Source organism: Staurois parvus, unplaced genomic scaffold (genome assembly GCF_062004578.1).
Source record: "Staurois parvus isolate SC_StPar_1 unplaced genomic scaffold, SC_StPar_1.0 ptg001091l, whole genome shotgun sequence".
Lineage (NCBI taxonomy): Eukaryota > Metazoa > Chordata > Amphibia > Anura > Ranidae > Staurois > Staurois parvus.
In genome coordinates this window covers 135,068-149,527 of record NW_028318887.1, presented here as the reverse complement: position 1 = coordinate 149,527, position 14,460 = coordinate 135,068, and the positions used below count along the sequence as shown (strand labels likewise).

General features: G+C 43.0%; 1 protein-coding gene across 1 annotated transcript in view; it reads left to right on the top strand.

Moving 5' to 3' along the window:
* PACS1 (phosphofurin acidic cluster sorting protein 1) overlaps positions 1 to 14,460 on the top strand; it is a 267,815-nt gene that overhangs the window by 146,957 nt on the left and 106,398 nt on the right. The window contains exon 17 of the mRNA XM_089658767.1: positions 10,359 to 10,469. Within this exon, the coding sequence (XP_089514893.1) occupies positions 10,359 to 10,469 (111 nt within the window). The remainder of the gene's footprint in view (positions 1 to 10,358; positions 10,470 to 14,460) is intronic.

The window sequence follows — 14,460 nt, the reverse complement described above, 5'->3', positions numbered from 1 at the left end:
TTCCTGGACCATTCTCTTGCCTTCACCATGTTTGTAACCACACCAGTAAATGTCTAGAAGGAGCTGAGTATCACAGTCATTTTAAAGCTGCCTAATTGGTGCTTATTATGCTTGATTGCTGCTCGGTGACATCCACAGGTGTTTTCAATACCTGATGGAAAGCACCTGTATGAACCTCTGTTCTTCAGAGTGGTAGTCTTTAAGGGGTTGAATAATTGTGGCAATGAAGAAACCACATAAGAACCATTTACTACTGTATTACATAAACAATTGATGTCATTTTAGTTGCATTTGGGTAGTTACAACGTCCTTGTAGGATTTGATTCTGAATACAATTCCAAATGTACACTATAGTCCCTAAACCCCTTTACAGCATTGGGGGTTGAATAATTTTGGCCACAACTGTATATACACACTAATTTTTCTGAATTGTACTTTATGGGACACAGGATTTTATGCAGGCCATAGATGGGGAGAAAACCGGCCGATTTTTCTTTAAAAAACGAAAAATCGGTTGTTCAAGCGGCCGACGTTACCAGGAATGGTAAAAAAAATCGGCCGATTTTCATCCCGTCTACAGCCGGCAAAAAGTGTCCCTGCAGAGAGCTCCGCTGTTTCTTTGACAGTGCTTTTGACATTTATAGCAGCTGCAACAATGTATCTATTTGTATCCATTTCGGATACAGATGTTTTTATTCGGAAATAAATAGATACATTGTTGCAACCGCTATAAATGTCAAAGCACTTTCAAAGAAATAGCGGAGCTCTCTGCAGGGACACTTTTTGCCGGACTGGAATTCTTCTTCATCTTCTTCCTCTTCCTCCTCTTCCTCCTCTTACTCCTCCTCTTACTCCTCTTCATCCTCATCCTCCTCTTCATCCTCATCCTCCTCTTCTTCATCCTCATCCTCCTCTTCTTCATCCTCATCCTCCTCTTCTTCATCCTCCTCTTCTTCATCCTCCTCCTCCTCTTCTTCATCCTCCTCCTCCTCCTCTTCATCCTCCTCCTCCTCCTCTTCCTCATCCTCTTCTTCATCCTCTTCATCCTCCCCCCCCCCCCCCCAATCCTCCTCTTCATCCTCTTCTTCTTTTTGTCTTCCTCTTGCAGGTCACTGCTCATGCTCAGATTTTTTTATCGGTAAAAAGATCGGCCAAATTGCCCATAATTGCCGCGAAAATCGGCCAATCTTTTTCCAACTTTACCAAAATCTGCCAAAATACCGAAAAACGGCCGAACAATTAACCCACTAACGATCCGAAAATCGGCCGATTTTATTTTCGGCCGAAAAATCGGCCGATTTTCGACCCATCTATGGTCTGCATTAGTCTGGAACCATGGGTTGTGCAGCTTCAGGTGATTGGACACTGGCAACCAAAGTTTTTGGGACAGCCATAGCATAACCCTTTCCACTCCCCACAAGCCTCACTTTTTTTGCTAGTGTCCTTAAATGTACAGAAATCATCTTTCTGAGAGATGCAAACTTTTTTTTTTTTTCTTTATGCAGTACAGTACATAGGCAGATTCAGAGATGACATAGGTACTTTCAGGTGACTGGACACTGGGGAAAAATAAACAAACTTGGGGGCCACCATGTAACTTCTCCTGCTTCAAGCAATCCTCAGTTCTTGCTAGTGTCTTTTAGGTGTTCGATATATCCTCTCTACTGTGAATGTTGGTTGCACATACCAAATTCTTCAATCAATTTCCTTCCTGCATAGTGGCCTCAGCAGCATCTTTCACAACTTTCACCACACCCAGCCAGAGGAGACACAGGTGTATCCTATAAGACACTTTGGGCACTGGATCCTGCATAAGGACTCCCATTAGGCAAGAGCAGCTTGTTGGGTTAGCTGCAGAGGCGATCTGCACTGGTGTGACCCAGTCCCTGAAGACCCCCTTGCTTGAGGGGGTGTTTCCTTCTATAGGTTAATCCTCTATCCTTTCCTGTAAACACACGTTCAGTGCTTGATCAGTTCACTGGTAATGTGAATATGACCCTTCCCTCCCCATCTGTTAATACATAGTCTGGTTTAACAGCAGGCAGCTTGGAAGTTAAGCAGCAGTCCACTCTAAAGAGTCCTACCCGCTTTCCTAGGTTCCTGAGTGGTGCAATGCACTTGCACTGGACAGTGTAGTGACCATCTTACCACTATTTTGGTGTTGATTGATTGAGCTGAAAACTTGTGTGCTGTTGGAGCTGCTGGAAGCTCCCCAACCTAACGTATTAATATTCGTTCTCTTTTAAAGTTCAGACTATCTAAGACCACTCCTGTACACTTCCTTGTGGAAAGATGTACTGTACGGTGCCTAGCTGTATCCTGAAAAAGTTTATGGTCTCTTGAAGAGATTTACTCAACAATATCTTATAGAGAACTCATGTCTGAAAATCTGTGTGGTTGATTCAGCTATTGCCTGCTTCAAAAGATCTGACACTACCGGGTGCAGAGCCTGGTTGGACTCCAGACTGAGGCTATCATAATCCTCCTCACAGGGTTTTGCTGTGATGTGTGACTTTAAGAACTTCCTGTCCCTACTGGATGTTTTGAGCTGGGATGAGCTGTCCTTGTTGACACTCCTAGTGGTATGTCATGCATACCTGGTGGAGCCTTGAGCAGCATTTTTGCTGTGGCTCACATGCTTATTTGCAAGTCCCAACTATTTTTGCAATTTGTCTTGGGCAAGCAACATTTTTCAGTTTTATAGTTCTCGCTTTTGGCCCTCCATTGCTCCTTGGGTTTTCATAAAGGTCTTGGCCCCTGTATTTACTTTGTTCTCAGAGTGTTCATGTTGTTGGCTACCTGGATGACCTTATGTTGAAAGCGCATTCCGTCCATGTTCTGTTGAATGATACTTAACGTATGGCTCAACTGATGCAAGCCTGCAGTTTTGGATACTCTGCCTCCAAAATCTGCATAGACTCCGACTGCTCTCTTGGAGTACCTAGGCCTCATCTTGGGCACAACCCTATTGTCAGTGTTTCTTTCACCAGCACAAAGTTCAGTTGCTGAGATCTCAGGCAAAGACTCTTGCTTGTAATATTGTCCTATAATCAACCCTTTGTGCAGTTTTGCATGAACGTTCTGGGTCTAATGTCCACCTCTTTTCGAATTGTGCCATATGCCCAGATTCACTCAAGGCTGTTACAGCACAGCATTCTGATTTTGTGGGATAAGCAAACTTCTCTGGATTGTCCTGTATGCCTGTCAGAATAGGCCAAACATTCCCTAGTGAGATGGATACAAAATCCAGCACAGGAGTTGGGGGAAGCTTTTTCCTGCGTAAAATGGGACAGTGATCATCACAATTGTTAGCCTTTTGGGATAGAGCTGTGCTCGGGACAGACACAGTACAGCAAGCTTGGTCACTGCAGGAATCCTAACTTCCTATCAACATATAGAATCTCAGAGCATTTTGCCTCAACTTTCAGAGATAGACAAGCTGCCTTTGGGAACTCTGATGTGGGTTCGGTCAGACAGTACCACAGCTGTGGCTTTTAGAAATCACCAGGGTGGAACCAGAAGTCAGGCAGCTAAAAGAGAGGTAGACCAAATTTTGTAGAATGTCATGTTCTGGGGTTAGAAAATTGTCAATCTTCTCTAGTTTAACACACATCACTCATCCTCTCTCTCTCTCGGTCTCATACCAGGGCCCATTTTATCCAGATTTGAGACCCGGACCCCAACAGGGGTTGGTAATCAGTCATTTAAGCCATCTTGCACTAAAGGTAATAAAAGTTAATTCATCTGCCAGTCTCAATACGGAGTTTCTTTTGAGCAGCTGATCACACAGGATTACTACTTGTCAGATAACAACCTCATACATTCTTCTAGCCCTATTTACTGCAGGCTGGCTGTGAAAATTGTCATGACTCAAATCAAGGTCTTTTTAAAGCCTTATTTTTCTCATGTCCTATCTACATTTGTATCAATTTTTCCAATATTATTGCATTACCTAGTAAAGGCTTTCATGCAGGATATGGCTTACCCTCTTACCACAAAAGAAAAAGCTAAAGGCTCCTACAGCTAAACCTGTTTGGTTCCTGAGACAAAGAAGAGTGTCTTATGTTTCTTTCAGGCCTGCATGCCCAGGTCCAATCCTAACCTACATTTCCATTGGAATCCCCCCAAAATATCCGGAAGTAAGTTCTCCTTACAAGGAAGGGGCACGTGTCAGAGTGGGGTGGCACTTGATGGTCATTTGGGACACAATATTTCAGATGTCTAGAGCCAGAACTTTTTTGTTCAGTGGCTACAAGATCAAGTGCAAGGCCTTGTCTCAAACCCATTTTGTGCTGTCAAACTTTCCATCCTCCCCACAAAAGCAGGCCATCCCTATTGTGGGATACCTGGTACCCTCTTTCAGAAGGAACTGCCTGTACACATCTTGTTTTTCCAACTTTTGTCAGACCGTGCAGACCCCACTGGGATTCAGATGAATTTTAAGCTGATTGTAAATGAACATTTTTAAAAAATGAGGGGGAAGATCCAAGAGAACCTCTGCCTCCGTGAACATTGCTGGATCTAGATCAGGCTCAGGTGAGTATAAGGGGGGAGCTGCATGAAGTTTTTTTTTTTTTTTTTTTTTACCTTAATTAAGGTAAAAAACCTACTGCCTTTTAGAAACAGTTTAAATCTCCAGCAGTCAGTGCTAGAACTGACCCATCACATAGAATGTCTGGGCCTGATTTTGGACACAGCCCAGTTCAGGGTTGGTCTCCTTCTGGACAAGCCCTTGTCCTTCAGATTCAACATTCCAGGAGATGACCTACCATTTATTTTTGGATGAGTGTCTTGGGCCTGATGTCAATTCTGTACCTAACACCTAATTTCACTCTGACTCCAGACTGTTGCAACTCAACATTCTGGCTGCGTGAGACAAGCAGACTCAATCTCTGTATCGTTCCATTTGCCTGGCTTGCTCTGGTGTGGTGGTTTTCCAATGTAGTGCTGAAATCCGGAATGCCCTCTCTCCTGATGTCTTGGAAGCTTACGGCAGACGTCAGCCTGGGGTGGCGTCTTGGATACCTTCCCAGTATCGGGGACTTTGTTTTCAACAGATTCCTGGCTCCCTAACAACTTTGTGCAACTCGGGGTGATTCAGATGTCCCTGGTCTGCAGGGCCTTGTAATTACGAGGCCATCGCACCAGGACACAGTCTATCACCGCAGTGGCTTACATAATCCATTAAGGGAGTACATAAAGTTGAGCAATGGATTTGATTCTAGATGAAGGGTCCAATCCACTGCCATCTGTCCTGCTGGTTACAGATGGGAACTTTTTAAAGCTGTATAGACTCATGTCTGGTCTTAATACATGTGATTGGCTTTCTGTTTTTATGCTTTTTTAAATAAAAATAACAGCAGAGCACCATATAGGTTCTCAATGTCTTTTAACATGTAAATACACACCAAATCATCCATCCATCCTTCCACCCACCTGAGCTGCTGAAGTTCTCCAAGAGCCAGAGTCCTTGCTGATTAAGAAGGAAAGCAGTCTGTTTAGTGTTGATGCACATATTGACCTTTGTCATGGGGGTCAATACAGTGAGGTGAGAGTTTGCCCAAAAGGGATTCACTGTGGTGGAGGTGTTTTCTACTTGCACATTTTTGCAGCATTTATCTAGGAGTGATATATATCACAAGTTGTATGGGACTACCACATTCACAATTATATGGAATTTTTTTTTTGTTTATAATTCATTCATAGTTTTGTGTTGTGTTTTTTGTTTGTTCGTTCTTTTTTTTTTTTGACGATTGCTGAAAACACATGCAACATCAGTTCAGACAGTGGTCATTACTCATAAACTATTGGTGATAGACCAGCATTCATTTATTATTGTTTATACACATTCAAATGATTTTTTTCACTTCATGCTTGCAGCTTTATTTATTCACATGCTTCTGCCCAGATATCATATACACAGTTCTTTTGAAATGCAGAGCCTTTTTTCATCCTAAAGTAGTTTCTATATCTCGCCTTAACCAGGGCATGTCCTTCCATTTCTCTGTGCTAATCTGGTTTATTCAGAGGAGATTTCTCTCCATTACTCGGATGTGGTCACAGCTGTTCATGTCTACTTCTCAGCTATGTCTTCTTTCAGACAAACTGACTGTCATTTTGGTAAGAGACTCGCAATGGAGAACCTACTTCCCTAGTCAACATTTTTCAGTGGATCAGGCATGTCATTGTTAAAGCCTACTGGCTTAGAGTAGAATTCCAGCCTACCGCTAACTATGCTTAAAATGTCCCCTTCCTCCTCCTGCTCCCTATACTGCCTAACATGTATAAAATCATTTTGGCTGTGTCCATGAGCAGGCGGCTGCAGTGTAGACAAGGGAGCACTAACAGCTGGGACATGGGAGGCTATGGGCAATGTCATGACTCTCTCGGAATTCCAAGCTGTTGAGTGCCTTTTCTCCCCTTCAGCTGCTGCTCATTGACAGTGACCGGAGTGGACTAAAAATAGGTACAAAAAGATCTTTTTTTTTTTTTTTTTTTTTTTTTCTTTTCATAGGTTAGGCAAGATAGCAGGAAGGAGAAGGGGGACATTTTTAAGCATAGCTGGAGTTAGGTTGAATTTCCACTTTAAGAATAAAGTTCCATCACTTCCAGTTAAAGTGCATTCCTCCACACACACACCTGATGTAAAAAAATGAGACGAAGATAGATCATTTCAGAACGTTTTCCACCTTTTAATTTGACCTATAAAATGTACAACTCAATTGAAAAACAAACTGAAATCTTTTGGGGGGGGGGGGGAGTAAGCATATAAAAAACTAAAATAATGTGGTTGCATAAGTGTGCACATCCTCTTATAACTGGGGATGTAGCTGTGTTCAGAATTAAGCAATCATTAACTGCTTCCCAACCGCGTTATAGCCAACAAATGGCTACAGCGTGATTGTCTAGTTCTGGGAGGGCGTCCAGAATAATAGAAACAACTAACTTTTTTTTTTTTTCCTCCCAAATTTTTTGCTTTTTTTCATTTACAGTGAAAAAAATAAAAACCCCAGTGGCAATTAAATACCACCAAAAGAAAGCTCTATATGTGTGAAAAAAAAGATACAAATTTCATATGGGTACAGTGTTGCATGACAGTGCAATTGTCATTTCAAAGTGCGACAGCAATGAAAGCTGAACATTGGCCTGGGCAGGAAGGGGGGAAAGTGCCTGGTAGGCAAGTGGTTAAAGTACCTCTGATTTAACCCCAAATAAAGTTCAGCTGACATTTTGCATCCTACAGCAAAAGCCATGGTCCAAAGCATCAGAGGGATCTCATTGTTAAAGGTATCAGTCAGGAGAAGGGTACAAAATAATTTCCAAGGCATTAGATATACCATGGAGAAAATATGGTGCAACAGTGATATTACCAGAAACTTGACGTCCCTCCAAAATGGATGAAAAGACGAGAAGAAAACTGGTCTGGGAGGCTTCCAAGAGGCCTACAGCAACATTAAAAGAGCTGCAGGAATATCTGGCAAGTACGGGCTGTGTGGTACATGTGACAACAATCTCCCATATTCTTCATATGTATGGGGTAGAGTGGCAAGACGGAACACTTTTCTTTATGAAAAAAAAAAACATCCAAGCCTGGCTAAATTTTGCAAAAACACATCTGAAGTCTCCCAAAAGCATGTGGGAAAATGTGTTTATGGTCTGATGAAACCAGGATTGAACTTTTTGGTCATAATTCCAAAAGATATGTTTTGGCGCAAAAACAACACTGCACATCACCAAAAGAACACAGTGGAGCATGGTGGTGCAGCACCATGCTTTGGGGCTTTTTTTCTTCAGCTGAAACTGGGTCCTTAGTCAAGGTAGAGGGAATTATGAACAGTTCCAGATACCAATCAATATTGGTACAAATCCTTCAGGCTTCTGCTAGAAAGCAGAACCTGAAGAGGAACTTCATCTTTCAGCATGACAACGACCCAAAGCATACATCCAAATCGGCAAAGGAATGGCTTCACCAGAAGAAGATTAAAGTTTTGGAATGGCCCAGACCTGAATCCGATCGAAAATCTGTGGGGTGATCTATAGAGGGCTGTGCACATGAGTTTCCCCTCGCAATCTGAAAGATTTGGAGTGTTTTTGCAAGGAAGAGTGAGCAAATCTTGCCGAGTCAAGATGTGCCATGCTGATACTCATAACCAAAAAGACTGAGTGCTGTAATACAATCTAAAGGTGCTTCAACAAAGTATTATTTTTAAGGTGTGCACACTTATGCAACCATATTATTTTAGTTTTTGATTTTTACTTCCCTCCACCTAAAAGATTTCAGTTTGTTGTTCAACTGAGTTGTACAGTTTATAGGTTCCATTAAAGGTGGAAACCGTTCTGAAATGATTTATCTTTGTCTAATTTTTTTATATCACAGAAACGTGACATTTTAACAGGGGTGTGTAGACTTTTTATATCCACTCTGTTTGACCATTGGATTACTGGTAGGCTGTACTCCCAATTACAACCCACGTTAAACCCCAAAAACACAAAGAGTTGGGTCGCTGTGAAAATCTACATAAAAAAAATGCAGTGATTTGCAAATCTCATAAACCCATATTTTATTCACATTAGATAATATAACACTGATCAAATGTTTAAACTGAGAAAATATACCATTTTAAGAAAAAAGAGGTAATTTTGAAATTGATGTTCACAAGATGTCTCAAAAATGTAGATTTTACATAGCGTCCCAACTTTTTTGGAATTGGGGTGGTAGAATGCAAAGAAGGAAGCTGGCTATGCTGGGATAGAGGTGCTTCTATGCCCTGGCATGGTGGGACCCTGTGAGGCTACAACCCCCCCCCCCCCCACACATACTTTTTGGTGCTAACGCTATAATTTTTAATAAAGAGCCCTTTTCTTGACCTAACAAGCATGGTAAATCTGGCATTAGGAGGATTGGGACCAGGGATACTAGGCTTCTTTACTGTAGGAGATAGTCTTGCCTCTACAAAATTAATTTTTGGGGCAGCAAACTGGCTCTCACTCTGGCAACATCCAGGTTCCCACTGTCTCCTTCAGAGGCTCCAACTTCTGAGACCTTATCCAAGGAGGAATTTTCAGCCTTCATTTAAACTGTATTGGAAAGGAACAGCTGGAATATGATGATAAACAATTGCGGCAATGACCATAAGAATTCTAGGGCTCTGTTACCACAGGTTGAGGAGGAATTGATACAGTGTCTAAGGAAGCTGTCTCACCTGAGGTAGATGAATCCCTCGGATGAGGATGCCCAGGCCTCTCACATGTCTCCGTTTCAATGTCCACAGTGAGAGCCCTCACAAAGCTGCTCTGTAAAAACTTTAAACTGTTACAGAATTCTTTTGGGCCTAAGGGTTGGAAAATGCCCCAATCAACTGTGCCCTTTTCATTGCATTTTCATATTGAAAAGGACATGTAGAAGACCAAGGCCCACCGAGGCAAGGTATTTGCATCCTTAAGTGGTTTGCACAACAATGCCTAATGGCAGACTGTTTTTTCATGAAAACTGGGTGAATACTAAGACCCTTACTGTACTAGGGACTCTGTGGGCAAAAAATGAGTCCCTTCTTAAGGAACCCTTTAACTTTTTGCTCTTCCACGCTTCATGCCATCAAACATACCCAAGCCAAATGGTGATGTGCCCATTCTGGGACTGAAATGCTTGAAATGTTTATACTTATTCAGACGTTTGTATGCAACCGGTTAGTCAGTTGTTGCTTCCCTCCATCTGGGGGATTTCCTGGCCACGATGAACATCAAGGATTTTCAGTTCATGGCTCTGCCATTTGGCCTAGCCACAGCGCTGCAAGTGTGTACGAAGGTCCTGGTTTTGGCTCTTCTGCAAGCCAGTGGTTTCCCTATTCTGGGATATATGATCTAATTCTGCAAGAGCACTTACCTGTAAAATCCATTTTTTGGTGTTCATCACTGGACAGAGGTGCCTCCAATCTGGTTTCACTTCAATATTGCTTGCTGAAAAAACTGAGGCAATGCTGGGGAGTGGGAGTGACTGTGTTGGGCAGTGTCATACCTTTTATTTGCCAGTGTTTAATCACCAGGAGATGGCACAATACCCAAAAGACTGAACTCTCTTGTACCCTGTGATGTACTCCAAGACAGGAGTTTTACTGACAAGTGAAAATCATTGTTTTTACCCCAATCCCACACAAATTATCCTACATCATACTTCAGTGCCAACATAGAATGTACCAGTCTTATAACCATTTACAATCTGATTTATGAATAGGTTAATCTGTGCACCCGGTGTTGCAAAGAAATATGTCAGAATCACAACTTTGCATATTTGAGGAAATTGTTGCCTGATGGAAAATGTGCATGAGGTAAATGTCTCATTTAATTTTTTTTCATTGTAGGATCACATCCTGTTTGTAAATATCTTTCTTCCTTGGATTCTCGTTATGCTTCTCTGTTCTTCGATGCTGCTTGGAGGGAGCTATTCAACAAATCTGAGCCTCCAGCTATAGGTAAGGTGTGTTTTTGTTTTTGTTTTTTTGTTTTTTTTTAATCAAGTGGTTGTTTAGTATCATTTATAGAATGATTCTAATAATGGGGGACAGGAAACTTATGCAGGCAATCCTTTTTCTAGTTTCTTTGTTAGGCACTAGTTCGTCAAAACCTTGCATTTTATTGTAAATTGATTGTAAACCCTCACCTTGTAAAACTACCCATTCAGTTTAAAATAGAATTGAAAGGCAAAACATTTGCGTATAGAAAAAACATATACACTCCCAGTGATCACATACCCTCTATTGTCAGCTGCATAAGGGCTCGTTCACACTTGACGGTTTTACCAACTCTTGCCAAAGGCTCCTATAGCGTTTGGCAAGCGTTGGTCCGGCATTTGCGGAGCGTTTTTTTAATGCTCGGCAAATGCCGCATGCGCGGTTCAGCGGCGGTTGCTAGGCATTTGCCGAGCGTTAAAAACGCCCTACAAATGCCTATAATAAAGTTTGAATGGTGTTCCGCTCCGCAAACGCCCCGCAACCGCTCTGCCATAGACTAGAATAGGAGGCTTCGACACCTCCTGACTCGACCAGAGGTGTCCGTTTTGCCGCGACGCTAACGCTCCCGTTAGAACAGCACCATGTGCTGCAATGTGCAGAATTGTCCGAGGCATTTGGGAAGCGCTAAAAATGCTTCCCAAACGCCTTTCTGCCGCCTGCACACAACGCTAGTGTGAACGTAGCCTAAGAGCTAGGGGAGGAATTGATCTTCCCAGTGAAGGGCTGTGCAGTGGGGAAGCTGACAGGACAAGTCTGATCATTGGAGGAGAGCGCAGACCACTGAGCTACCCAGAAATATAAAAAAAAATAAATAAAAATAAATAGAACTGTTACTGCTAATCACTGATGTGCATTCCCACACCAAATATGTATGAAAATGTTATATGTAATATGAAATGTTGGGTGTACATATTCTTTAACAGGATCACAAAAACAATGCACAATGTCTCAGAGGATTTACACTTTGTAGCTCCAGATTCATTTACCACCTAGGACACCATTTGCATGAATTGATCATGTTCCCTATACTTGTGTACATATTGCCATTAGATTTTTTTGGTTTCCCTTGACAATCCAAAAAACAGGTTAACTGGCTTCGAACCAGTTTGACTTTTTTGTTTGTAAGCCTGCATTAAAGGCATTAGATTGTAAATACATTTACGGGGGCAGGACTGCATCAGTATTCTCAGTAAAAGTGCAACTACAGGCTCCTTTATGTTAATCCAAACAGGTACCAGTTCCAATTACTTTGTGATGTACAAGTCGACATCTGTATTTTTTTTTTTTTTTTTTTTTGGTCGTACAGTACAGGACAGGCTTTAATCTTTGAATGAGGTATATGCAGCTACTTTCAAGTTATTGGACACTGGCAAGAAAGGCTAGAAGGTGCAGGGACATGCCCTATATATCTTGTCCTTAGCTGGATGGACCTCTTCTCTCTGAAAGAACTATGTCTGTGTCTTGCTCTCGCTCTTGGTCTCTCTTCACCAGATGAAGGCTGTGGGGCTAATCTGTACGGTTGCTGCCATTCCCTGGGTCCTACAATAGCCTCTCCCCTTGGCACGTATTTCAATGCATGGAATTAGCCGCAGGGTGCTTTTACAGCTTTTCTGTCTGTGGCAAAACCCTGTTCTTGAAAACCCCGGTGGGGTTGTCTCCATCTTGGAGGGAGAAGCCAGGAGGGAGGTATATCTCCTGTTACTCCTGCATACTAGATCTCTTATGGTGAGTACAGGGTCCCAGCTACCCTTTTATTCTCTGAATTACCTTTGGGGTATGTGGGAGCTGCCAGCCACCCTGCCCCTTCCTCTTTTCGCTCGGTGTTTTGGACCATCAACATCATCTAGCCCTCTCCTGCAGGCATGATATAACAATGTTACTGCAGCCGGAAAGTACTTGGCAGCAAGGCATTATCCCTATCTCTCTACTGCTGCAGAGGTTGTGAGTGTATAGAGTCCAAACACTTGTCAAGCTAAGAAGGGAAGAGGGTTGCACTCAATTAAAAATTAAATAGGAAAAAAAAATTTCTGATTATTTGAGGAGTGTACCTCCCCTTCACCTCTTCGCTTAAGTGTGTGGAGAGAGTGTGTGTGTGTGTGTGTGTGTGTGTGTATTCATGCAAAAAATGATATCCCTGTATAATGTGTTCACTAAGAAACCTAAGAGTTTTTTTTAAAACTGTCTCTACTTCTCGCTGACACCACCAAATGTGGAAGGGAGTTCCACATCCTTGCTGCCTTGACAGTGAAGAACCCTCTACGCATTTTAACCTCTTGGCGCCGGCACCTCCCGGCTCTTTAAGCGTTTTAGGGTCCCGATTTGCAAGGGGAAATCGGGACCTTTCTGTGAGTCACGGACATATGTGTTGGGAGCGCGCAGAGCGCTCGCTCTCAGCACATATGTATTTGTTAATGGCACGCAAATATGCGGCCGCTCGGCTTCAAGGCCCAGACGCCAAGAGACTGCATATTTGCATGTGCTTGGCGTCAAGGGGTTAAGGTTAAACCACTAAAGTCACTACTAGTAGCATGAGGCGATACCTGGACCGTACAGAGGTTGTACAGGCAGTCCAACACCTCCAGGATGGCACATCAATACGTGCCATTTCCAGAAGGTTTACTGTATCTCCCAGCACAGTCTCAAGAGCATGGAGGAGATTCCAGGAGACAGGCAGTTACTCTAGGAGAGCTGGACAGGGTCGTAGAAGGTCCTTAACCCATCAGCAAGTCCTGTATCTGCTTCTTTGTGCAAGCTGTAACAGGATGAGCACTGCCAGAGCCCTACGAAATGACCTCCTGCAGGCCACTGGTGTGAATGTCTCTGACCAAACAATCAGAAACAGACTTCATGAGGGTGGCCTGAGGGCCCAAATCTTCTGGTGGGCCCTGTGCTCACTGCCCGGCACCATAGAGCTCGATTGGCATTTTCAGTTGAACACCAGAATAGGCAGGTCCGCCACTGGTGCCCTTTGCTTTTCACAGATGAGAGCAGGTTCACCCTCAGCACATATGACAGACATGAAAAGGTCTGGAGAAGCCCTGGAGAATGTTATACTGCCGTAACATCATTCAGCATGACCGTTGTGGTGGGCCAGTGATGGTCTGGGGAGGCATATCCATGGAGGGACGCACAGACCTCTACATGCTAGACAATGGGACCCTGACTGCCATTAGGTATCGTGATGAAATTCTTGGATCCATTGTCAGAAACCCATGCTGGTGCAGTGGGTCCTGGGTTCCACTGTGAAGCGGCGTCCAATGAGTTCTGAAGCATTTGGCTGAATATGAGCAGATAATATTGCCGAAACACTTCAGAATTCATCCTGCTGCTTTTGTCAGCAGTCACATCATCAATAAAAACAAGAGAACCAGTTCCATTGGCAGCCATACATGCCCACGCCATGACACTACCACCACCATGCTTCACTGATGAAGTGGTATGCTTAGGATCATGAGCAGTTCCTTTCCTTCTCCATATGCTTATCTTCCCATCACTCTGGTACAAGTTGATCTTGGTCTCATTTGTCCATAGGATGTTGTTCCAGAACTTTGAAGGCTTTTTTAGATGTCGTTTGGCAAACTCTAATCTGGCCTTCCTGTTTTTGAGGCTCACCAATGGTTTAAGTCTTGTGGTGAACCCTCTGTATTCACTCTGGTGAAATCTTCTCTTGATTGTTGACTTTGACACACATACACCTACCTCCTGCAGAGTGTTCTTCATCTGGCCAACTGTTGTGAAGGGTGTTTTCTTCACCAGGGAAAGAATTCTTCGGTCATCCACCACATTTGTTTTCCTTGGTCTTCCAGGTCTTTTGGTGTTGCTGAGCTCACCGGTGCGTTCCTTCTTTTTAAACAGTTGTTTTGGCCACGCCTAATGTTTTTGCTATCTCTCTGATGGTTTTGTTTTGTTTTTTCAGCCTAATGATGGCTTGCTTCACTGATAATGACAGCTC